At 48.0% G+C, this 26612-nt stretch overlaps 1 protein-coding gene across 1 annotated transcript in view; it reads right to left on the reverse strand.

Annotated features, from left to right (window-relative positions):
• The window catches only part of LOC121364941 (transmembrane protein 132D-like), a 186620-nt gene that overhangs the window by 16365 nt on the left and 143643 nt on the right, over positions 1-26612 (reverse strand). The window contains exon 5 of the mRNA XM_041488710.1: positions 12800-12943. Within this exon, the coding sequence (XP_041344644.1) occupies positions 12800-12943 (144 nt within the window). The remainder of the gene's footprint in view (positions 1-12799; positions 12944-26612) is intronic.

The raw sequence follows: 26612 nt of genomic DNA on the forward strand, positions 1-26612 counted from the left end.
AGTGACTGAAAATCCCCTGCAGAGAGAAGAGAATGCCAGGATGAAAGCAGAGGAGGAGTTTGAACTCCTCGGTGCACTCAGCCTGCAGTGTCCCACAAGCCCAGATCTGCAGGCACCAGCCTGAGCTGAGGCATTCTCAGCTGGCACGGAACAGAACAATGCCCAAAGGCTGCTGAAATCACCTGTGGAACTCAGACACCGCCCCAGCAAGGGCACTGCCTTTCAGTCACTTCAACACAGCCAGAAGGAGATGAAATATGCTCAGCAATGGCAGACTTTAGAGCTGCAAGGACAAAGAGATTTCCATCTTGGTAATAGGAGACTTCAAAGAGTTAAGGATCCAGTCCTCTTTCTGCCACAGTTTGCCCAGGAAAAGTCTGGTTCTACTGCTCTGGCAAGTGTTCAGATATCCAACATCACAACTCAGGGAAAAAAAGGAAAAATCTGTTGCAATATACATATACTCATGCACACACGGCAGGCTCTGGAAAGTTGGCCAACACTTTGAAGTGACAGGGGGAAAATAATGCAACAGCAAAACATAAAAAATTTCTGAAAGAGTCCTACGCCTTTTTAAGCCAAGAATCACTTGCAGAGAAGCATAAATAAGCAGGACTGTGCTCCAACAGCAGCCACAATACACAAGTCCAGATGAAAGCTGCCAGCAGCCAGCACGGACAGGCTGGAGAGCCAGAGAATGTTCTCCAACCCTCCTGCTGTGAGAGTGACCCCAGAGCTTGCACTGGACTGGGAGAGAGGACCCTTCCCCACAATGACAGGGAGGGGACACCGAGCAGGGAGGGGACACTGATCAGGGAGGGGACACCGAGCAGGGAGGGGACACCGAGCAGGGAGGGGATTTCTGTGCTCCCCTGAGCCACCAACACCAGCTCCCCTCCCTCACTGCCGTGAGTGGGTTCACAGAGCAGGGAGGGCTCTGGGCTGTGCCAGGGGTCCCAGGGTGGGTTCACAGAGCAGGGAGGGCTCTGGGCTGTGCCAGGGGTCCCAGGGTGGGCTCACAGAGCAGGGAGGGCTCTGGGCTGTGCCAGGGGTCCCAGTGGCCCTGGCTGGGGCTCAGTGCCAGCACACTGTGCAGCCTGGCTGAGGCAGCAGCTCTTCCCACCAGGCTGGGAGGGAGCTCTCGTCCTGGCACAGCACACCTGGCACCCTCTCCGAGCCCTGTGCCCACCCTGCACTGCACAGCCCCAGGCAAGCCCTGCTGAGGGGCTGAGCTGAGCCCAGGCTGCTCCAGCCCCCCTCTGGGGACAGCAATCATCCAGACCCACTTGCTCCCTGCCGTGAACAGGGGTCATTATTTTGACAAATTAGTTAAATCTCTCTCAGTCAGCAACGAAGACCCTGAATTATTCAACATGCATCCGTCTTTCTCCCTTACAAAAATGGCTGTGAAGCAATAAGTGTATTTCACTTGAAGCACTTGTGAAAGATGTAAGACAGTTTGGGTTCACTCCAATGCCCCTTGAAGTCAATGTGAGCCTTTCATTTAATTTTCATTTAATTAATTTCATTAAATTTGCAGATGATGCCAAGCTGGGAGGGGTTAGAAGTTCTCTGGAGAACAAGCTTAGAATTCAAAATGATCTTTGTAGTGTAGAAAACTATCTGAAATAAATAGATGAGATTGAAGAAAGGTAAAGGCAAAGCACAAAGCTGGATAGAAACAATTAAGTGCAGGATGGGGAAGATTGGCCTGGTGACATCAGTGCAGAAAAGGATTTGAACTAGACAGGATCTGACTAGAAACTCTCCAGCTCTAGGGACCACTGAGGACTGAGATGATAATTAACAACTGCAGCAACATTTCAGATCTGCTCAGATAAATGACTTTCGAGAATGTCTCCCTTAGTTGGAAGTGTTGCTCCTTTCATCTCAGCTGGAAAATGCCAGTGATTTTTGTGCCTTATAGTGAGATAAGGGATGCACAACTTTTCCTGTCTGTAGTCCATGCATGCCATCTCCAAGAAATGCAGGTGTTCTGGGTAAAAAAAACCACAAGTATTTCATCTTTGCTCCTCAGATTCAATATTGATGACAAAAGCAAAAGGCCCTGTGGTAGTGGGAAATGTGTTTTGCCCAGGACCAGAGGCAGACCCAGCCCTGGGACATCCTCCCCTCGCAGCTGCCCTCCAGAGAGGACAGAGCAGCCTGTGCTCAGCACCCCTCCTGGTCACACCCGTGCACTAAAGTTTAGCAATTTATGCTGTTGCTATGCAGGTAAATGAGTTTGCAGTGCACAAAGTAAATACTACTTCAAACTTCCTTTTTTTCCTTCTTAGATGTGAGAAAATGCTGAAGATATTGCTCCCACCTGTATTTATAGCATTAGTTGTGAGGCATGCTGACGTGCAGGACAAACCACTGCCTGAAAATTGATCACACTGCATTAAATCAAGAAGATTCAAGGAAAAAACGTACTAAAAAGATGGAAGAAAAGGCATCCTGTTTTCCTCAGCCAGCTAAACAAAAGCCTGGTTTAGGACAGTGAAATCACCATGGATCAATACTGTTTCATTCCTGTGTCTCTTTCTTTGCACAGCCAAGTAAAATAATAACAACAGCGGTGCTGCTGATGAACATTTTATATTTGAACTACCCCCATTATCTAACAGCATTTCAGCATTTTGCAAAAAAAAAAACAACCTGAAAACACTTTGTAAAGCACATCCGAGTGAGGGCTCAGTGTTCATGACACAAATGTGTGTCTCTGTGTGCATTTTTTCATATAAACACCTATTTATGTAGCACAGCTAGCATTATCCTCATTGTGGGAGTGAAGGAATTAACTGTTTACAAAGCTTTCCCTGGCCACAAAGTGCTGGGCAATGTTATCTGCAGGTGCTATCTGCAATGAGAAATGAAGTCTCATTACTGTGACATTGGAGAATAATCAACCAAACAATGAAAACAGCTACATTTAGCATAAATAGGAAAGGCAGGCCAGAAACATTTCCTCTCATGTAGTCCAGAAAAACTTATTAAACAAGCCCACACTTGTGGAATGGGTGGAAGTCCAGGTGAGGACTGAAGAGATGCAGTTTCTATTTCATCTCTGCCATTTCACCTCATAAAAGGTGTTTTTGTGCTCTGTTTATTCATTAATGTTTTATTCATGGCTGCTCATGTCACAGGGCGGGCTCTGACAGGCGCTGCAGTTCCTGGGCACTGGAGATGCTGCAGGAGCTTTCCCAATAAAAATGTGCTCCAAGGGGCAGTGCCAGGCCCGCAGAGCAAAGCCCTGCCCGTGCAGAAGAGCCCAGACACAGCCCTGGGGCTGGGGAGCTTGGCTCTGACAGCCCCAGAGCAAAGAGAGGCTCAGAACATGCCCAAGGTCACTGCAGAGGAGAAGAACAGCAGCTTTGCTCCCAAACCAGATCACAAAGCCCAGCTGTGCCCCAGCTCCCAGGGCAGCCAGGGGAAGAGAGCACCTCGCTGCCAAGCTGAGCCCACAGCTCCTCCAAGCCTCCTTTTGCTTTCAGAGGAGTGACAGAGGAACACATCCAATAAAACATTCCAGGAGCTGGTTTCAGCAAGGCTAGGGAATCGAAGGTGGAAGATAATTTGAAAGCATTTTGTAAGATTTTAGCTGCTTGTTCCCATTGACTCTGATGGGAGTCGTGCTGCTTTGATCTTTCAAATGCTTTCACACTCCCTCCATCCTGACAAGCACTCATACCACAGATCTATTTACTGGGAAATTGAGCTGAGTCCTGAAGCTTGATATCTGAACTATCTTCAAACAACCAAGAGGAAGAACGGCCAGCCTCTACAAGAGGCTCCATCTGAACACAGCCTGCATGCTCTGTGTTTAACTGATGATGGCAATAACAAAGCCTCGTGGCTGGTCAATCCCCACAGGGAATGAGGGCTGCCTGCCTCAGGGAGATGCTCTGGACTCGCTACGATTATTCACTTTTTTTTCTCAGAAGCAGAGGTGATCCCCAGCATGGAAAGAAGAGAAAAGCTGATTACAGGACGTGCAGAGTTCCTCTCTGGACTCTTCTCTGCTGTCTCAAAACCTCTGTGCATGGATGTGCATAATCCAGTGGACTGAGATACAGAGCAAGAACAGGGTCCTGCATCCTGTGCCTGCCCTTTGTTTGGAAAGCAGGACTCCACACAAAGGAGGGAGAAGGAAATGGAGATGTGATGTTTGCAAGAGAACTATGACTGCTGCAGATCTCAGTGTGGAGTTATTCATACCTTTGGGACTGTTGGGAACAAAGCTGCAATCCCAACTTGCTGGTTTCCAAACTCCAAAAGAGTTGTTCTATCACCCCCAGATATCGAGAGGAGCTTCCAGAGGAGGCTCCATCTGGATCTCAGAGCCTCCCTCCCCCAGACACGTGCAGACAGGGGGATGGATTTCCACTCCTCTGCAGTCACAGGTGGGTGGTTTGAGTCCTGCAATGCTTTCACAGCTGGACACGTCCCTGCACATGAGCAGACTCTCAGGGGAATCTGAGGCTGCCCCACGTCCTGCTAGGGACACAGAACCACCCAGAGAATGGACATCCATTTCACAGAGAGGGCTTTCCTGCAGATCCACTGCTGGCTGCCACGGAACGTCCCTGTGGAGTACAGCAATCCCTGCTCCCAGAACCCCTGGTAAAACTTCTGACTAAATTGATGAGAAAAGGTCATTTTCTTAATACAGCAACTGTGTCCTGCAGAAGCAAGCTCCCTGGCAATACATTATTCCTCACACAATTTTAAAGTTCACCTACCTTAAGCAAATCTGGCTGTTTCAGCTAAAAGTTGTGCAGCCTTAGGCATTCTTTATCACAGGAGCAGATGATCTTTTTAACACCTCGAGTTCCTGAGTTTCATATCATTCACTAAATCAATCTCCCTTTCATGATCTGTATTTATACCAATGCCCAATTCTATTACAACTCTCTCTTATGCTTTCTCAATTTCCTCTATTATTCTTTTTTAGCTCTATAATATAATTTCAGTGGCTTACTCAGAGGCTGTCACTTCGTATTTACGAACTGAAACCTGAATGTGCATTATTACTTTATTTTTATGAAAATCCATGATAACTAATGCAGTGATTCAATTTCTACCAAGAGGCTTTATGTTTGGTTTCCTATCTGGCCTCCAACCTTCATTCCTCCAAACAAACTTTTACATCTCTATTTACATATTGGGATCATTAAGGTTCTTTTCATCTCCCTGTCTCAATGGCTTCAGAAGCTATAATGGATTTAGGCAGGAGTTTAATTAGGAATTGCTCTTTTCTGTATTTCAGGCTACATTTCTCGTGAAAGGGTAAAATATGCCTCTAACAAATGAAAGGCTTGATGAAAGCCCCCAGGAGCCCCAGGCTAGGTAAGTTTCAGTGGAGCAGGGAATTCCTAAGTGGGAGATCCTGGTGCTGGCTCCGTTCCATGGGATGCTGCCATTCATCTGGTATCTGTGCAAGAAAATCCCCCTCAGCAGTTTGCCTGCTTTGCCATGGTACCCACGCAGACACAATCAGGTTGTTTTCAGCAAGGTTTTCCCTTGTTTTCTTTCTTCAGGGAGCATGGAATGTCAGAGTTCCGTCTGAGACACTGCCCAGTCTCGTCCTGCTCTGGCCCACTCCTGTCCTGCTGTGAAGGGCAGAGGAGCCACAGGAGGCTGTTCAGGAGACTGCAAACTGAGCAAACTGCTCACTGCTCCTGCCTGAAGGGCAGGCTGCGCTCAGGAAAACACCAGCTCCAGGAAAGCCTGGCTCAGTGATGGCCTCATTCTGGTTCTGTGGTTAAAACCATCAGAGTCAGGGCAGCTGCAGTGCCCACGGGATCTGCCAGATCTGGGACTGCCTCCAGAACACACTGGACCAGGTTCTTCCCTCCCTGCTGCTCAGGGAAGGCAGTCCTCCCTCAGACAATGAGATTCTGGGGCCATCCCATTCGTTCTTCTTCCCCAGAAATTTCTTTCTTGCAGTTTTCCTGTGTTGAGCACACTTTATGATATCCAGTGTTTCATTTTATGCACTCCACAGCAAGAAAACAAGCACCCAGCCTGCGAAGGAAATCTTGTCAGTAATGAGCCTTGCTGGAGATCAGATGGTAGCTGTCAGCTCAGCACTGCAGAGTCCAGGATGAGGTTAATCACACCTCACCCAGCCTCAGAGCAACGAGTCTCAGGGAACGCTGCCCAGCCGCATCTGCTCAGGGAGCAGGGAGCCACAGATGAGATTAGACACACACATTGTTTAACCTGGGAACAAAGGGCACTATTTGGAGAACTGCTTGTCAAGGTGTCTGCAAAAATTAGCAGAGTACAGGCAGTGCACTGCCAGAGGGGCTGTGCTCCTCCGTCTGCAGGCCCTGTGAAATCCTGGCCATGGGATTCTGAGCCCTGGGGAAACACTGCCTTTCAAGATTTGTTACAAGCTTGAAACTCAGCTCAGCATCATCAAAAAGTGTGAAGAACTTCCAAGGAAACAGGGGCAGACGTGTGGCTGTGGCAGTGGAACCGGTGCGACTGGCTCTGGCTGTGTGACAAGCGCAGACCAACGCAGCCCGCGACAGCCAGAGCTGTGCTCACACACAAACACTTCCAGCCAGGAACGCTGCCCCTTCCCCTCATCCCTCAAAGAGCACGGCAATCCCTTTAATACACCGGGCTGAATTTGGGGTTTCAGTGGCAGAAAGGAGATCCAGTCATTAACAGAAGTTGTATGTGTGGGTGCATGTGAGACCGACTTTTACCGACAGCCAAGTGCAATTAATGTAATGCTCACAGACAATGCAGAAAATGCACTTCAGCACCGTCCATTGTGCCTTTAGAAGCCTCCTCACAGGGCAAATGATACTTCCCTTCATTACTGAAGTTTCACTTCTCCCTCTCTGCCTTTTAGTGGAATGAAATGGAGCATGTAATGGAACGTCATATTCACAGATTCCATCCTGCTATCAGCTCCAGGTCTGCACAAAGTCTCAAACACTACAACAGCTTTTCACACGCTCACAAATGCCCAAAGAAATTGCTGAGAGCACTCAAATCCCCAAGTCTAAAGAAGATGCCCTAAATTTACTCAAACAAAACTCCTATACAGCTGCAAAATAATTACCTGCTTGCAAATAATCACATTATTTTAATAGTTATTATAAGCAGCAGATTATTTAAGTTGGGAGAAAATATCAGCTTTGTATAATACCCACCTGCTCTAAATACACAGTTACACTTTTAGTTAAAATTGAAGAGCCATTAAAGCCACTTTTTGTAGGTGCTTAGGTTTCTAATTTGCAATTAAATTAATTGGATTTGAATGCCTAAATTGATTCAGAAATCAGGCTTATCATCCAATAACCATTCAACAGGATGATGCTGCAAACCAAGGCTGAAACAGGAGAGTTGTCCAGCATTTCTGTGGGCAGCTGATGGGGGAAACCAACAGCACTGCTGTGTCCTGCAAAGAAATGCAGCACCCAGGGAGCAGAGCCTGTCACACGTGTAAAGAACTGTCACAGACAATCACTCCTGGTAATAAACTGCACCCAGGTAACTCCTGCTATTCTGGCATCCCGAGACTTTTCAGGTGTGTTTGACTGCTTTACCTTCTTTTCTCTTGAAATACTTAAGTACTGCATAATTTTTTATATAACTGCACAGAGAAAAAGTACACGGGTAGCCAAAAGTCACCATCCCAAAGGAAATGCAAAATGGTCCAGACAGTGAATAAAAGAGGAGAAACCTTCAGTCAATTGACCTGCAGAGACTCTGTTACATAAGAAATCTGAAAATATTTCTAAATCCTTCCTTACTCAGCCACTAATGTTTTATCATGACAGAATTTTGTATGGGCTGTGATGAAGTGAAATTTAACAGGAGTGATTTCTGGAGAGCCTGTGCCCTGTCCTAGTTAGGGTTATGGATGTTATTAACAGCCCTGCTGACAATGGATGCTTACACATTACATTTCACATCTCCTGGGGATTTAGCATTAATGCTCTTTGTCTGCCAAGGTAATTCAGCAGCATGACACACCTTTTGTGTGTCTGCTGAGACAGATCAGATAAACCAGGGCCCACAGTGGCACAGCCATGGCCCAGCTGAAAGCAATGCCAGAGCCCACACTGTCACAGCTCAGTGCAGCACCCCAGAAACCATCCCAGGGATATCCCATTGTTGTGCACTCCTGTTAAGGCAGAAATGAAAATCAAGTGTCACATGCTGTGAGCAGGCTGAGCCCTTATTAGAACCTGCAATGCCTAAAATCCCATCCCAGGTTTAACCATCAGAGCACCATTCCTTCCTTCTCTGGAACCAAGGCAGAGCAGGACAGCATTAATAACTCAGGCTCATTACAGCCCCTCCACCCCAGCCCTCCTAACTCACCCAGCCCCCTGTTCCTGCACAGATGCATGTCCAGGATCAGCCTGGATCATCCAGCTGCCTCTGAGAGCTCTGGAACCCTGCAGCTATTCCACAGCTGGTGCTCAGGACACCTGAGCTCTGAGAACTCCTCTGTTAGCTCCAGAACGTGAGCTCAGCCTCAGCAAATACTGACACAGTCCTTGGACTGGAGCACGTTTGAGTCAGCTGGAGATCTTGTCACATGTATTTTTATTTTAGCAACACCAACCCCTTCCACACCTAACACAATGTCTGGATAGTCCTGCAAGATAAACAAAATGAAGTCATTTAGTGGCTGTGAAAATCCTAAACTGGGCTGAGCAGCCAGTCATTCACATGGCATGTGTAACTTCTCTGTAGAATTCTGAAGGAGCCTCAACTCAGAAATTATTTGGATTTTTTTTCCCTTACAGAGAAGTTTTTTATCTTATAAGCTTATAGCCTTTCAAAAACATAAAGGAAGTGCAGGCAACAGTGACTGTGGCAGTCCCACTGGGGTTTTCAGTAGGGATGATTACAAAAAGGCAAAAAACACCAGAGAAACCTCTGGGGTTACTTCCCAAGATTCACATCAGAATGATGAATTGGCAGAATATGAAAGAGACAAATCCAGTAACTTCAACAGCTTTAGGTGAGTTCCAGACAATTCCTGGGAGGTGCAAGTCTGTTGTATTGGTTCCACATTCAGAATTCATCTTTGCCACGTCTGTTTTTCATACCAGAGAGAGATTAAAATTGTGCCTTCTCCCTTTATAACCAACACCAGCAGCACACGAACTGAACTCCACAGTTACTATTACAACTCTTAGTTTTGACAGTGCATTTTTCTGAGTTTGTCTTGTATTCCTAGAGCAGAGCACAAAAAGCATTTTCATTTTTAAAGTTGCTCCATCCTAAGGTGAAAAGGTCAGATGGATTCTGATGTCAGGAATACTGAAACTGAGTTGACATGACAGGACGTGATTTCATCATTTTCTATCAAAATGAAATGTTTAGACATTGCAGAAAATAAAAACATACATTCGCTGTCTTAAATCAAGATTGTTTCCAAGATGGATCAAATTTTTTGGGGCTGGAATAAGGCTGTTCAGCTGGTGGGAGAAATCCCTTTATATTATGGAAAGTCATGGCACAGCCTTCTTCACTGAACTCTCAAGGCACAGATTCATCAGCCACATGTAAAATACTGCCCTGCAGGGCTCTGGGGCAGTGCCCAGGCTGTGCCAGGGATGCCAGCAGCAACAACACCCCCCTGCACTCCCTGAGCCCAGCTGCCTCCTGCCATGCGGGCGAAGCCGCAGCTCCCTGGCAGCCTCCGCAGCTGCAGGTGCTCCAGCAGGATCGGCTGCAGGGCTTTTGGAGGAAGAGCACACAGCTCGGGTAACGCTCCGATTTCAGGAGTCCTCCAGGAAATACACAGCACAGCACAGAAAGGGGCAGAGGAGCTGAATCCTCTTCCCAGGGCTGGCTCCAGCACTGCGACTTCTGGCAACTTTCAGGCGTCTGATCAAACACAATGAACAAAAAGCAGTTTTCCTTTCAGGGTAACCAAATGCAGATTTTCAATTAACTTGTCAAGCTGAAAACCCAGAGCACTGGAAAGTGTTGCTTTGGAAACTTCCAGGCTTTGTTGAGCCTTGAAAAAAATGGCTATTTGGAAACAAATGTCTTTTCAAAATGAAAGATTAAAAGAAGATTATTTTTCTTCTCTCCTTATTCTTGATTAAAATAATCTTGAGAGTTTATTCCTTACTAAGAACTCAGCAAAAATAAAGTCTGCTCAAAAATCTCTTTTTTTCCCATTAGTTCAGTCGGAGTTTTACTACCTACAAATGGTCAGTACTTGAACGTACTTTGAAATTTACACCTTAACCTTTCTGTGTCTCACAGTCCTCATTAGTGAAACACAGTCTATAACACACCTCATTTTTTGGTTATTCTGTCAGGCTGGACCAAATAACTTCTGGTAAGTCATCAAAAATATTGTTTCAATGGACTAAGTTCTGCTCTGACATATTCAGCCGTGTTCAGGTAGGTGCAGTTTGGCACAAGAAGAGTCAGTGCAGAGTTTGGACCAGCTCTTTAAAGTTCTTTGAAGTTTCAGATGAAAGAAGTGAGTAATAAATGTGGACCCTGAAACGAAAAGAAGAATGAGGTACCCTCATTCTGCAAGGAAAATGAGCTTAACCTCATCATTAATCAACACCAAAAAGCTAGGAATAAAAGCTAAGCCACGAAGACATAATCAATCTGTTAGATGCTGCTTGACAGCTGCATTGAAAAACAGCAACAGTAAAGACCCAAAGAAATGTAATCTTAATCTTTATATTTCAGTGGGCATCTTAAGCAGCTTTTTCTTCCATTTTCTATTCCCCACTCTAATGCCCAGAGAACAGAAACTCTAATTACTGCTGCATGCTGAAGGCTGGCCAGTAATTATACATCTTTATCTTCATTAGATGCCCGTGAACAAGGCTTGCTCTGAACCAGAGCAGGTAAACTGGAAACTGCAGACACATTTTCAATTAAGAGCCCACTTTAAAGTGGCAACTCGTTTTAGCTGTGCAGAAACCTCTCTGCTCTGCAGGAGGGGTGCAGGGGGGGCTGGTCCCTGGTGGTGACAGCCTGCTGTGGCACAGGGCTGTCATTAACACCGCTGTTCATGGGGTGGGTGTGTGAATGTACCTCACTCACCACACCAGCACTGGGTATTTGTGTCCTGACAGGACACAACATCAGAAAGCAAAACTGCTTTTTTACACATCTTCCAAATGATGTATCTGCTTTCAAAATATTTTTTTTTCCAATTCACCGAAAAAAATGAAATAGAAGATGAGTGAGTTAGTAAGGACTTGGTCCATTAACTCCCACAACATAAGGACAAATAATTTCATTCTGTTTCGAAATCTAAATTAAGTCCAACAATTTGCTATATTTGGCAGATTTACCAGATCCAAAAGGGCTTCACTGAAGAGAAAAAACCCCAAACCCCAAAGGTTCCTAATGATACAGCCAGAAAGACATGTTTAATCAGAAAATACCAACACAGTGGCTAATTGGGAAAATAGGAACACTGAGAAGACTCTAAAAGGGAAGCATTAAAAATACTAAATTTGAAATTCCTGGGGTTCATCTCATGTGTAATAAATTACCATGATGAAATTATTTAAAACAAGTCCAATGAGCACAGAAATTGCAAATTTTTTTTGTCAGCAAAGACAGCTCAGGAAAAACCATGTACACCTTGCCCAGCTCTGTTCTTCACTCGTTCTGCCCGAGCTGTCACTGCCTCTGTGACAGGAAGCCACCAAACCTGTGGGTGTGTCTGAACCTCCCAAAGGACAGCAACTACTCACCCGTGCCCAGAGAGGCAGAAAGTGCCCCAGGAGGGTGGTGAGAGCTGCTGGGGCTCCAAGGGAGGCTTTGGAGCTGCTCACAGCCCTGGGCTGCTGCAGCCCAACGCCAGAGCACCCCAGGGAGGCAAAGCTGAGCCCAAGGAGGCAAAGCTGAGCCCAAGGGAGGCAAAGCTGAGCCCAAAGGAGGCAAAGCTGAGCCCAGGGGAGGCAAAGCTGAAGCCCCAGGAGCCAGGCAGCTCTGGGCACGGCCAGGTCCCAGTAAGGAGCAGCTCCTGGAGGTGATGGGATTGCAGCCATTCCCAGCAGCTGGGAGGGAATTCCACTGGGAATTCCATTCCCTCCACTGGAAGGGTGGCCTGGAGGCTTTGTGATAGTTTCGAGACATACTGGTTATAAAAAAAAAATTTCAAACTTCAATTTTGACTTTCATTTGTAGCTGCATCTCTTGTTTCCTCTCTCAAGTGACAGGCACAGAGAGTTTGTGAAAAGATAAAAGCTGCTGCAGACCAGGCACCTCTTGTGTCACCTGCTGGAATCCTCTGTACCTTATCTGCCCCCATCACAGCTCCTGCCTCTTCACCGTTCACCCAGCAGCTAGAAGCATGCAGGATTGATTCCTTGCAGGATTTCAGTGGTGATGTGGTACTTGCTGAAAGCCTCCAAGGAGCAGGGATGCCCCTGAGGCTCCAGTGTGACCCCCCCAAGGTCCCAAAAAGGACCTGGTCCCCTGGCTCTGGCCAGGAGAGCACACGCTGAGCCCCAGCAGGGAGCAGAGCACTGCCAGCACTCCTGTACAGCCCGTGGAACTGCAGAGGCACAGGGAGAGGCAGCTCTGGAAATGCTTCCCAAGTGGGAAGTGTCAGACAATCCCACGGGTCTGACGAGCAGGACGGGAAATTGGGATTTTGTGTTTGGTTTGTTGCTTCACTGGAGCGAGCTATACAGCAATAACAGCAATAATAAATCTTGGTTCCAGCAGCAGAGCAGTCAGAAAATGAAAGAACTTGTTCCATCAGAGAACAGCAGTGCTCTGCACGTCCTCTGCCTCTGTGGAAGGAGCAGCCTGATCCTACCTTAATGACGTCTTCATCTGATGACCTGCATTCCACAGAGTCCACAAGATCTGTCACAGTCCCATCATCTTCCACAGAAACCACCCTGACAGGGACAGCCACTGTTTTCCCTGTGAGAATAGCCGTGTTCAGGATCTCTGCTTCCTAAGAGAAAAGGAAACAAAAGACCACTTAGTATGTATATTCTGCTATTAATTCATTAGTACCACCTGGATCCAGCTTCAGTTCCTCATGGCTATGGCAAGGACTGCTCCCAGTGCAGCAGGCAGGACAGGAGATTTCCAGCTGTGATTCAGGGCTCTTGAGGTACCTGTGGTGCCCTGCTTGCTGTGTGCCCTGCTGTCTGTGCCCTGCTGTCTGTGCCCTGCCTGCTGTCTGTGCCCTGCTGTGGTGCCCTGCTGTGTGCCCTGCCTGCTGCAGGAACTGCTGCTCCCTGAGGGCCAGAGCAGCCAGCACCCGAGTGACTCTGCAGCCCAGGGACAAACACACCTGGACGTGGCAGCAGGGACACCTCCAGCCTGAGCTCACCTTGATCATCACCTAAAAATGTCTCAAGTCTTGCTGCTTTCCCCCTTTTCTGAAAGGTTTCCTACACACACTGGCCTTCCATGCTGGGAGTGCCCTCTGCCTGGGCACCCAGGCTGGCACGTGGGCACAGCTCAGGGGCAGGGTTTGAGCTGCTCTTGGGGGTGCAGTCTTGGCGAGGTCAGAGCCCAGGAGCCTGTGGGGCAGTGCCACTGCTCCCCTGACAGCACCGTGCCTTCCCTGCTCTGCCTCCAGGGGAATTAAGGTCCTGGGTAAGTGACTGTGCACCACAGGACTGGGTGGGATCACACCCTCTTCAGTTTTCTAGGATTCACCCTGGCTCCTGGTGGGCAAGCACCTCCCCACACCTCTTTCTTTACCTCCAAAGGGGTCTGTGCAAACCCAGCCTCTCTCAGACAGAGGAGGGCTGCTGGGAGGGTTGGGGCTCACCAAACACCACCAGCTCTGTGGTGACCAGTGCCTGTTGCAAAACACATTCCTGCTGTTTGATTTAGCAGTTCTTATTTCAAAGTGCTGAGTTCTGATTACCTGAAGAGCATCAGACTGACCAGAGCTCTCTGTCACCAGGTGTCACCTCTGTCTGGCACCACAGACTGGCTGATCTCTGCCAGGACACTGAGCACAAACTGCTGGTACCCGAGTCCTCCCACCCCGAATTGCAAGATCCTGCTCATCTCTGGAAAGGTCTCTGAGCCCTTCAGAGCTGTGCCTGTGAAGCTGGGACCATCCTGTAGAACAAGAGGCCCTTGATTTCAGCTGGCTCTTGTGCAATAAAGGCTCCCAAAGCCCCCCAAGTGCTAAATTCTCATTATCTAAATAGCTCCAACTATGAGCTCTGAGACTGACCTGATTTTACTCCTGGAAGACAAGAGAGTGGGGATTGGAACCAAGTTAGCAGAAGATGATGACTGCTCCTACTGCCTCTTGGGCTAAAGGGGAGAAGCTGAGATTTTTCTCCTCTAAAGTATTCACATCAAAAAGACCTTTCCCTCTTACTTAAAGAAACAGACACACTTTATTCAGACTCAAAGCAATATTTAAAGAAAGAAAAAACCCCTCCTGGTCACTTGATAGCTGCTTTGCTAAGGTTGCCCCATCCTCACTGTGATCTTTAGGGAAGGGAGAAAGAGGATTTCACAAAAAGAGAACTTGAGAAGAAAATCCTCTTCCTCCCTCAGCACAAAAGCCCTTCAGATATTTTGAAAATGTAATTCATGCAAGGGTGAGAATATCTGCCTGTACACTCAGGCCTGCCCTGATCACACATTTGCTCAGTGCAGAACATGCTGCTCAGGCTGCCGAGTTCTCAGGTTTGCAATGAAGTTTCCAGGTTCTGGGTTTTTCCCATGTCTGGGCTCTGCCCCCAGGTTCCTGAGCACCTTTTGCTGCTGCCGTGGGCTCAGCAGAGCTGCAGCTGGCAGCACAAGCCCTGCAGTCACAGAGCCAGTGCCAGGGCTGCTGGCAGTGCCCTGCGAGCACTCGGGCACCAATCTCATCTCCCTGCGGCTGCTGGAGGCACAGCACCTCCCAAGCTGCTCACACCTCCAGCTGAGCTAAGAGCTCTCCCCTGATCCCCCGAGCCACAGCTCCCTCCTCCCCTGGCTCCATTAGTGTGACCCTCACAATTATTTTATAAAGCAAAGGGAACTTTAATAACCAGGCCTTTGAAGCAGTGTGATTAATGAGTTCTGCTTACCAAAGGCAAGTGCAATTTCCCCTGGTAAGAGCCAGGAACTGAGAATGATTCTCAGAAGCTCCTTGCATTTCTTTTGAGTCTCTGAGTTTTCCAGGGCTGGCTTTGGATGCTCAGAACACAGAGTGCATCCCAGTGCAGCCTCCCTGCCCCTGGCTGGGATCTGCTGCTCACTGCCTGCCCTGCCCTGCTGGCACTGCCCTGCCCTTCTGGCACTGCCCTGCCCTGCTGGCACTGCCCTGCCCTGCCCAGCCCTGCCCTGCTGGCACTGCCCTGCCCTGCCCTGCCCAGCCCAGCCCTGCCCTGCTGGCACTGCCCTGCCCTGCCCTGCCCTTCTGGCACTGCCCTGCCCTTCTGGCACTGCCCTGCCCTGCAGCCCCTCTGAGCCCGGGAGCTGCAGCACGCCCTGCCCAGAGCCCCTGCAGGAGACTGCAGTTGGCAGTGCTGTGCCCAGCCCTGCTGGCACTGGGTGGCACTGGGCTGGCATTGGGTGGCTCTGGGCAGGCACTGGGCTGGCATTGGGTGGCACTGGGTGGCACTGGGCTGTCCTGCCTCGGAGTCACTGAGCTGGCACTGGGTGGCACTGGGTGTCACTGGGCTGGCATTGGGTGTCACTGGGTGGCACTGGGTGGCATTGGGTGGCTCTGGGTGGCACTGGGCTGGCATTGGGTGGCACTGGGTGTCACTGGGCTGTCCTGCCCCGCAGTCACCGGGCTGTGAGCTCTGCCTGCAGGGACTCCTGTCCCTCCCCACAGGGGGACCCTGCAGGATGGTTTGTTTCCTCAGGCCCTGCTCTGCACCCCCAAAGCAGGGAGCAGAGCAGCATTTCCAGCAGCTCAGCCTGCAGGGCACAGGGAAATGCTCTGCAGGCACCTGGGTAACAGCCAGGAAGGGCTGAACATGAAACGTGAAAACTGCTTCATTCTGAGGAAACAAACATGATACCTACTTAGCCACGCTCAGATTTATAGCTCAGAGCCTCAGCATGTAAAAGCTGTAAATCTAAATAGTTACTAATTTATAACTGTTGCTTTTTGCTGCTTGAGTGGAAAACGAATTTCCTGAAGAAATATGATGTTCTTTATCTATAACTAACACAGATTACAGGAGATAAGATGTCAGGGCACTCAGGATGGGAATAGTTATGCTCTTGCTAAGCTACAGCCAGAGTGTCACTGGTAAAAGTTGATTCCCTCAGCAGCTATTAAAAAGGTGCTGAACTGTCTCTAACTATTAACACAGCATATCTCTATAATTCACTTACACTGAGCCCCTCCAACAATAAAATGAAATAATCAGAGAAAAACATGTCTTTGCATGTAATAGAAATGGAAGACCAGGTAATCTTTATTCTGAAATTGCTACCACAGTAAATAAACAGTAATACTTTAAAAAAGATGCCAGAGCGAGTGTTCTTTGCTTACTGAAGAGATTCAGATTAAATAACTGAGCATATTAAGCCCTCCAGCAGAAACATACTCAGAAGATGTACACAGAAAGCATCAATTTAAGTTGAAATGCAGAAGTGAATACCTATTAGGTTTTTTCAATTTTAATAGGTAGCTTCCCTGAAATTTAATTTCCCTTCAGACATCTTTTGCCTTGTCTTTCCGAGGGTGAAAAGAAGGGCTTTACAATATCTTTATAAATCTTCCCAAAATTCTGTTTCTGTTGTCTGTGTATAGACAGACAGTATTTCCTAATGTCTGTGGGTGTACATGTATATATGTCACTTTTGAAAGCATCAGTGCAAGACTGACTCTAGCTTTGCTCCAGCTGCACCTGAGCTCCACTCTCAGTCTGGGACCCAAGGGGTCCTGTCTGAACCTCAGGGCCCCACGGGAGGCTCTCCCTGGCAGTTTGGTCTGAGCCTGCCTGGAGATGCTCATCACTGCCTCCTGCCCAGCCACATCTACCACTGGGTTAATCACTGCATCCATCACCAAGAACACGTGTTGTTGCTTTTCTCTTGCAGTGAAGGGCACGCTTCCATCCAGCACACTCACCCCCTCCAGGAGGAGAAGGGCTTGTCCTACCACAGTGCACAGGGAAAAGGAGATTAAAAACTCCCCACGCCACTGTAGCTCATGTTCTAGAAGCACAGCAGATCTCCAGAGACATTCTTCATTAGAGCACTGCAATATATCTGCAGGCTGAAAATCTAATTTCAAAAATCAAGAATGTTCCTCTTGGGTGTCAATAGGTATTTTGGCTCCTGGATTATGTACAGAGTGCAATCAGGAAGAGAATAAACTGATCCCTGAAATCTCCTGAAGGCCAGAGCATGCACAAAGAGACTGAATAGCTGCCTGAAAATCCCTCCCACTGACATTCCTTAACATTCTCCATTCTCCTCTTTTTAATGTATTTTCTATTAATCAGCATGTAGAGCACTAATCCAGGGTCCCACCTTGAATCTCCTGACTATTTAGGTAAAAAAGACCTAGATTTGCCTCCTGTTCAACCACAGCCATCCTGCTCGTATCAGAGGATCCATGCTTCAGTCATGCATAACTAATTTCAAATCTTATTTAGCATCAAGTCTCAGAATTAAGCAGCTAAGTGACAGCTGTTTAATTAACTCCTTAAGCTGATTAGAAAGCATTACAGAAATCCCCCCAAGGAAGAGTTTATAACTGTCAAGAGAGCCTAAGGCCATGTTAATGCTTCTGTTTAAATTTAGTAAGCTTCTAAACCAATAAAGTCTAAATGCTTGACATCTCATGGATGTGGTCAAACTCAGCTTTTTCCTCCTGTTACCACTGCAAGGGCAGGAAACAAAACCAGTGACAGAGAAGGGATTTGAGGAGTCAGGAAGCAGCAGCTGAAGAGAAAAGCCAAGAGCTGCATCCCCCCAAGGAGCTGCTGTGGGTCGTGGCACCAGCCCTCCTCCAGTCGGGATTAGCTCTGAGCTGGAGTAAAGCTGAGCTTGCACCTGAAATGCAGAGTCATCTCCCAGCCCCTGGCTGCAAGGAAAAAGGGTTTGTTCATCGCCTCTTAAACCCTAAATCCACCTTTAATGATAAGATTATGGCAGCTGAAGTACAAGTTTCAGAAGCAGCTGGTGGGGCTAGATACAAGGTGGAGCAGAGAAACCAAAATTGCTCCAAAGCAGATTTCCTTGCCTGCGGCACATTATTGTCAGCTCTGAGCTGGCAAACAGCTTGAAATATATAAAATATCATTCTGATTTCCTTATTTCCCCTGTTGTTTCCAGATTCTTTAGGATGAGCTGGAAAAATTATTGAAAAATCAGCAGCAATTCTTTTGTGTCCAAAGGAATAAAGGAGCAGTGGCCAGAAATAACCCAAATTAATTTGTGAGACCTTTAATATAAACAGAAGAGTTGCAAGTACAAGTTGAAATACTGCAAGTATGAGAAATCATGGTGAAATCTGAATGAGAAAATGTGAAAAGACTGACATGAACTCCAAGGTTAAATGTTTGGTTTAATGTGGGCACCTTTCATCACACAGAATGAAATCTGAAGTCCCTGGGAATGGGAGAGAGGAGGGGGATATAAGCAAATTATTCACATTTCATTGAAGCACTTGCTACTTCATCAGTTTCCCTTTTTCCTCAGTGCAGGCAGGAGAGCTCCAGGGCAGATGTGCTGACACAGGGGAAAAGGAGCATCCCAGGAACCCAAATGCACATTTCTCTGGCCAGATCTACCTGCTGGCTCCCACTCCTCCACTCAGCTGCTGGAGAGGGGAAAATGGATTTTTTGAATGGTAGAATGTGATTGCAAACCATTGTTTAAAAAGGAGTGGGTGGCAGAATCAATACTGGAATCTATTTTTCACCCTTTCTTCCTCAGCCTGTGATTCCTGGAATAATTTTGACTCCATGTGATGGGGTCACACTGTCACTCCTCCTCGCTGGGGCAGATCACTGGAGGGAGCAGATGTGGCAAGGACAAGTGATGAAACAAAACCCCAAATACACACAAAGCCCAGAAATCACAATTTTCCAGTTTGAAAACAGAGAACAGCCCATGGCTGGATTGTGCTGTAGGGAAAAAGCAACATGGCATAATCAGAGAGCCTGTCTGCCCCTCCTCCTGTAACACACAGGCATCCAGGAAAAATTCCTAATTATATTTAATCTCAGACTTAACTTTTGCAAAGCCTTTCAGCTATTTTTAATGCCTTTTAACGAACTTTCATCTCAGTATAGACAGAATCTATCACTAAGGCTGGCGGAGGGGTGGGGAAGAAAAGCTGAAGGTGTAACACAGTGCTGAGAGCACAAACAGGGGACAAGGAGCAAAAGGAGAGGCAGGTGGTACAAAGGAACAGGGGGATCATTAGGAGATGACCAGCAGTGAGAGGTTTCTCATCACACAGCCTGTGATGCTCAGTAAAAAGCTCAAGAAGGACAGAAATGCATCTCAGCAGGCAAATGCAGGTGCTGCTGGAGCTGCCCCATGGAGCCAGGCTGGTAATTCCCCTGTTTCACAGGGTGTGCAGCAAAGACAGGCAATCCCAACTGTGGACACTGCCTGTGATTGCAGGATGCAATTCCACATCTCTGAGTGATGAAAAAAGCCAGGAAATAAATCACCTCACTCCCAGGGAGAGAAAAACACATTTGCCTGTTGTGTCCCTTCTCCTTACCTTTGTCTGCCTCGTGTGGCTCAGCTGGAGTGGTTCCAAACAGGGATTCTGGATTTGTTTTGTGTTTGTGCAGTGTCCAGCCCCGCTCAGAGCCGAGGTCAGGCTGCTGAAGCAGCCAACAACAGGTAACAGCTCCCTTGCAGGCACAACACGGCAAACACAACAAATGCAAAGCGCTGGGGCTGCCTCCCCTCTGGGGCTCACTGCTACTGCCAGCTCTGCTGCTGGGACAAGGCACCCAAGGGCTCCAGGTCTCCAACAGCGACTTCACTGAGCAGAAATGAATTTTAAACCTTCACTTTCCGTGTCTCTGGAGCAAACTGGAGAGGCGATGAGCTGCTCAGCACTGGGACAGGCTGTGACAGCACCAGCAAAGGCAGCAGGCTGCACTGGCTCTGCCTCACAGCCTGACAGCCGGGGAGGCAAACCCTCCCATGGGAGTTCACTTTTGTCCTCGCTGTAGAGGCAATGTAAATTTAATTTGTCTCAGGTTTAAGACGACAAAGTCCCTTTGATGTGTAGCATTTAGGAATTGTGCTAGCATCCTTCTGGGGAGCCATCCTTTGGTGTTTGGGTGCTTTGCAGTGCTAAGTAGGCTAGCACCCTCCCAGGGAGCTGTCGTGCACCTTCCCTGCTTATCAAAGTCACACCCAGGAAGCCTCAGAGCTGTCAGGCTGTGGCTCTTCAGAGGAATTGCTAATTAATTCACAGGCCCCAAAGTGTAACTCCACAAAGCTGTGCGTGCACACTTGATTTCAGTCTCTAGACAGGCTGCTTTAGCTGATCACCAACACAGCTTGCTCTTGAAAGGAAACAAAAGCGTTTGGGGAGGATTTCCTGTTGGCTTTGCCCCAGCAGGCTGGCAGGCACCACACAGCAGGGACAGGCTGGTGACCCTCAGAGCAGCCCGTGCCCGGAGCAGAGCTGGGAACTGCCCCAAGGTCCAGGAGATGCCTGTGCCTGCTGCCCCTCGCTGCTGGGGACAGGGACAGCCTGGGAGGGACAGCCGTGCCAGATGAGCCCAAGCAGGGCAGGGTGGCACACACGGGTCAGTCCCTGTGCCTGCACGAGGCTCCTTGGTCTCAGCCCCCAGCTGGGAAACCTCGTGCAGGGGGGACTGTGGGGTGTGATGTGGGGATTTCCAGGGACAATCAATGCTCTGGGATGTCACTTCAAAGCAAGGATGCCAACGAGACTCTGGTAATGCAGCTCAGCAGAGTAAATATTTGGTGGGATGTGCAGCAGAGCCAGCATGATGGGGGTCAAACTCACTGAAACAGCTCTGCTTTCATGGAGGGAAGCATTACAAATCCCCAAACAGATCACTAGCCTTGTTTAATACGGCTTTTTACAATTGTGTTTCTTTCACAGCTTGGTGCTGTCATTTCCAGGCTGTATCCTGAGCTGCACATGAATCCTTCCCCATGTCCCACCCTGTGCTGGCCCCTCTGCCCCATGATCCAAAGGGAATTCTGCAGACACAGCTGGGACCCTTCCCCCTCTGCCATCCGGCTCCTTGGTGTCTGGCCAACAAGGAGCACCTCAGAGCAGCCCCTGGGACACAGAACAGCCAGCAGAGGAATCTGACAGGTTTTGTTTTGTCATTCTGTGCTTTCCAGGGCCAGGCAGCCCTGCCTGTCCTGCTCTGGCCACCAGGGATTTCTGCACTGTCACAGCCAGCAAGGGACAAGCTGGGAGAGAGCTGAGGCTGCCAAGGATGGGAGAGCGGGGCAGGAAGGAATCCGAGGCAGAGAAGAGGGGAAGGGGACAGGGAAGGACGGGGAGCCACAGTTTCTCCAGGGAAGGTTACTGCTGACAGAGACCCTGGAGCCCAGGGCAGGGCAGGGCAGCATGCCTGGCAGCACTGCCCCTCACACTGCTCTGCCCTGGCAGCTGTGCCAGCCGGGCACACAGTGCCACTGGGACACTGTCACCTCGCTCTGCCCCCTCCTCCCAAGCTGCTCCATTATCTCCTACGATTTTCCCAGCTTTTAATGTCTCACAGCCACCTCTTCCACAGGCACATCCTTGCTTTTCCATGACACCTGCAGAGCTGGGTACTTTACAGCCCTCTTTAAAATTCAGCTCTGCCACAGTGATTACAGGATGCTGCAAATCTCCAGCAGACTCGTTTGTTCTCTCCTCTCATCTCCCACAGCTTTGCTTTAACTCTGTGGGGTTAAGCAAGACCCGTTAGTAAAGCAGGCAAATCAAGGTGCACACAGAACCACAGAGGTGAAAGAGACCTCTAAGATCCAGAAATCAATTTATCAACACATCCATCAGCTCTGACTTGATTCTCCCATCATTCTGGAGTTCTGCTGTTGCTCTTGCAGCTTTCCAGAGGGGAAGCTGAGAAGCTGAGGCTGGGAGCTGCCCAAGCCTGCAGTGGCAAAGGCAGTGGCCATCCCTGGAGCTCTGCCATCCCACTGCCCAGCTGCACAGGGAAAATCCTGACAGCAGCAGCGACCACGGACCAAATGGGGTGCAAGACAGGAGAAAATGATGCAGTGACCAAAGAGAACAGCAGATTTGCAGGGATGAAATCTGCCCAAATGTGGCACTTACTGTAAACTCCCTTGGCAGAGCCACAGAGCAAGGACCAAACCAGGTTTTCACTTTTCTAAAGAGAAGAAAAAGGTTACAAGGAAAAGAGAGCTGGTGCTCTGCAGGTCACTGCGCAGAGGAGAAGTGACTAAACTGCCTGTTCCAAAATTCCCTTCCAGACTGGCCTGGCAGTTTGCGCAGCACATTCATATTTAGGAATGTCAGGCAAGAAGCAGCCTGAGCTAAATTGGGACCATCACAGGGCCTTGGAAAGCCGCCTGCAACCCAACAATTCATTCATGAGCAGGCTCAGGGCAGAGCAGGGGGCAGCCTGCAGCCAGCGGGCTCTGCTGCCTTCGTAATTAGCTCCTCAGCTGAGCTTTAAACAGAAACACAAAAATAAACAAAGGGGACATTCAGAAAAAAAAGATGATGTTCCAGCTCCCATATGGCAAATGGGGCCAAAGTCTGCTCTGAGACATGTGACCATGACCTTCGTGAGGACACCGTGGTGGCCAGGACAGAATCTGGGGCACAGCATGGCCTTAGAAAAAGTCCATGGCAGGGCGTGGGCAGGGACAGGGACGCTGTCCTGCCTGCAGCTCTGCCGCGTGGCTAACCTCACCCACCCTCGTGCTCACACCCCGTTTCTAGGCACAAAACCCATCTGTCCCCATGGACTTTGGTTCTAACGCTGCCATCCCTGCAGCTCAGCAGCCAAATCTTCTGCTCTTTGCATTTGGTCTTGGGAAGAAAATGATAATTTTTTTTTTTTTTTAATAGAACGCAATGACCAAAGTTTTATTTCTAACAGTCTCCCTAGTTACAAATGCTGTGTCCTTAGTGGTGGTTTTGTGCCTGGACTTCAGTGGCACTACTCACTTAGAACTTTTTCTCTGTGATGAGCCAGTGACAACAACAGCCAGGATATCAATGGGTGAAACTGCTGATTCCACAGACATGCCAAGGACCTCCTGCCACAGATAAAGGCTATGGTAAAGGGCAGGATCAGAATCTGAATGAAGATAAAACATTTTTAGGTCTAGAAGTAGGCTGAGAAAGAAAGCAGTGAGCCTGCAAGCTCTGCTTTGATCATTTAGCCTTTACAGATTTGTGACAAATTGTTTTTTCTGCCTGAATCTGAACTGATACAGATTTACATGAGTAGTTAAAAAGTAATACCAGTTGGGAAATAAAATCCACCACAGAAAAGCAATAAACTTAAGAAGCAGTTAGACAGACAGAAGAATTGGGAAATAAAATCCCTAACAGCACCACAGAAAAGCAATAAACTTAAGAAGCAGTTAGACAGACAGAAGAATGCTTTACAATAGGAAAAAAATTAATAACAGAGAAAAAGAGAAGTTGGACACTTGTAAAGCTGGTTGTGGCAGGCTGAAAGCAGGGAATCCAAAAAGCCATTAGAAAAAAGACATGAAGAATCTTGTAATAATATCCTGGGGAACATGCCTGCTTCAGATTCAATGCTTTAAGACCATATTGTGTGCCCTGTGACTCTTGTCTAATGTCTAATCCTTCCAGAATGATTGGTAGGGAACTTGTGTTGGTATCAGCCCAAAGTCCTCAAGGAAATAAATCTGGACTTGACATCAAATTACATATTTTGTACCCAGGACATCTGAAGTACTTTCCTAATCTGGTGTATACAGAGATCTGCACCCAGCAATTCAATTTTGGGGTCAGTGCAGGAGTAACAGTTTCATTTGCTTCCTCCGGCTTCCTCTCATTTGACAAGCGAGGACAAAGCCCTAGGAATAAACCCTGTGCTCAGAACTGTCCCTCCACAAGGGCTGGGAGCTGTGACCCTGAGCAGCTCGGGCTGCCCCACTCACCCTGCTGAGTTTGGTGGGGCCAGGAGCTGTTCCCTGGTCACACACCCAGCAAGGACCAGGGCTCGCCCTGGCTCTGCTGACTCCAACTGCAAACTTCTCCTGCTCGTACTGACAGCAAACCTGGTGGCCAACAGCCCACCTGCCTTCCTGCCACCCGAGAGGGCACACGCTGGAACAAACCCACCCGGAAACACCCCGAGGCCTTTTGGGGCTTCTTTCGGAAATTCTGAAAGGTAAGAAATAGCTGATGAGGAATGGGGTTTTTCCAGGTAAGTTATGTGGGGCTGAGTTCACAGTTAGGAGGGAAGGGCAGGTGAGGAGCCTCTCACTGAGCTGATGGAGCTCTCGATGTGAGCAGTGCTGCCTCAGACGTGGGGCCTCACGTCCACCTCCCTGCTCCCGCCTGCCCAGTGACCAACGGCTGCAGGGCTCGGCACTGCTGTGTGACACGTTCTCCACTGGGTTACAAAGGAAGACAAGAGTCTTCAGATGACAATAACAAATGCTGCTTCTTCTTCAAGACACTGCCAGACACATTGGACCAACACAATCTGACTTATGCTTTTATTTGGTCAGGTTTTCCTGTTAGCTCGAAATTTATTGCAAGCTCGAGGCCCTGCAGCCAAAATCTGTACAAAGCTCCTGAGCTACCTTGGCCAAGGACAGCTTGGCTCAACAAAAGCCTCTTTTCCACAATCAGTTCTACAGAACCTGTGGTGGCTTGCTCTGAGCTCAGCGAGGCTGGTAACTCACAGGAGTTGGATGGTGATCACAGTCTCCCCATCACTCAGTGATGCTTTTATGTCTTTCTGCTTCAGGAATCTCCCCCAATGCCCCCAGCATTTCAGCTCCCTCGTCACAAAAAGCAAATCATCCCTTCTGATTTCCTTTTCTAACCTGCTTGAGTTATTTCCTGAGCATGACCAGGACACCTGAGAAGGGCCCCACAGGGGCCAAAGAGGTGAGGGAAGAAAAAACGATGAGTGAGAGAGGCTACAAGAGAATTCACAGGAGATCAGTGGTAAGGTGAAACGGAACCAAGAGCTGAGATTCATGGTCTTCCATCACAAGTGAAAAGGGAAAATTAGCAGCTGGCTGGGCTCCAAACAAAGACTCTGCTTTCCAAATAATGTAGCTGCATCAGGAAATCCATGGCTACAGAAAACAGGGACGTTTCTATGGATTGACCTCCAGTGCAATTTAAAGGGAAATCAAACCAATTAATGGAAGAAAAGTGGATCACAGCCCTAGATCAGAAACATGCTGAGCTGCACAGCTGGAACACAGCTCCCTTTGCTCCCACACCGTTCCTCTGGACCTGCCCTCAGCCACTGCTGCAGAGATGGATCAGAACAAGCCCTGGCCTCAGCCAGAGGGGTTCTCAACAGGAACACTCCTCCATTTACTGGAACTGCACTGCAGAAGAAGAATTAAAGCTTCTTCCCATTGGATTGCTCCTCTACTGTCCTGCTTTTAGGGACCCAGTTTGCAGATAGACTTGAAGAATTGTACTGGTTAATGGAATGGATTTTGGCATTAGTGGAAAATATAAGCCCTCAATATCAAATATTAAATTATTCCTGATTAATTCTTTTATGGGCTCGGACTTGCAACTGATTTAATACTCCTGGATAATTACTTCTGTTATAACTGTGCCTTTGATTTTTAATTAACCATACAAAGTTTCTCATTCAAATCTAATATTACCTTTGTTAACAATGTCAACTCTCTGTTTAGAGATTCTGCTCACATTAAACTGTATGCTGAGAAATTAAAATCTGCTTTTTCTCAACTGTGTGAACAGATTCTGTACCAGGCTTATTTATTCTACATAATTATCTAGGAAAATATTGTTTCTGGTATCCTGAGCACTGCTGTCTGCCAAGTAACCCCTCTCCCTGGAGAGCAGTGCTCTGTGCTCCCCTCATCCCAGCTCACACAGAATCCCAGACTGGAAGGGCTGGAAGGGACCTCAGATCCACCCCCTGCCATGGCCAGGGACACCTTCCACTATCCCAGCTTGCACAAAAAGTCAAAGCACAACATTTTCAAACTTGTGTGCCTTTACTCACACAAATTCTTCTTTACAGATGCAATTAAGTGAATTTATTCCATTAAAATTCAATAAAAGTGAGCTGCCTGGGAACTGCCTGCTGAGCAACTTCAGTGATCAGGCTCCTTGAAATTCAGTCTGGATATGAGTTTGGGTGTCACACTTGAACCATCCACATCAGAATCTGGTCCTTGCTTTGAAAATGTCAGGGTTTCTACTTTAACTCCTGTAATTAGATTCACATTTACCCAGGGAGAGAGGTTTGTGTCAGTCTTTCAGTGGTTTTGGCAGGTCCACACACCTGTCTGGGCTCAAAAAGACACACAGCCTCTGGTAGTGTTTTGTGCATTTATGGCTTCATGGAAATGATTGGTAAAGCTCCCTATAATCAAATTAAATGGTGTGCTTTCTCACTATCTAACATTTTTACAAAGGTTATTCTTAGAATAGTGGGCACTTTCCTGTCTGACCTGTTAGCCAAATGCAACTGTGCAGAGCAAAT

Source organism: Pyrgilauda ruficollis, unplaced genomic scaffold (assembly GCF_017590135.1).
Source record: "Pyrgilauda ruficollis isolate IOZ18807 unplaced genomic scaffold, ASM1759013v1 scaffold9, whole genome shotgun sequence".
In the NCBI taxonomy this organism is placed as follows: Eukaryota; Metazoa; Chordata; class Aves; order Passeriformes; family Passeridae; genus Pyrgilauda; species Pyrgilauda ruficollis.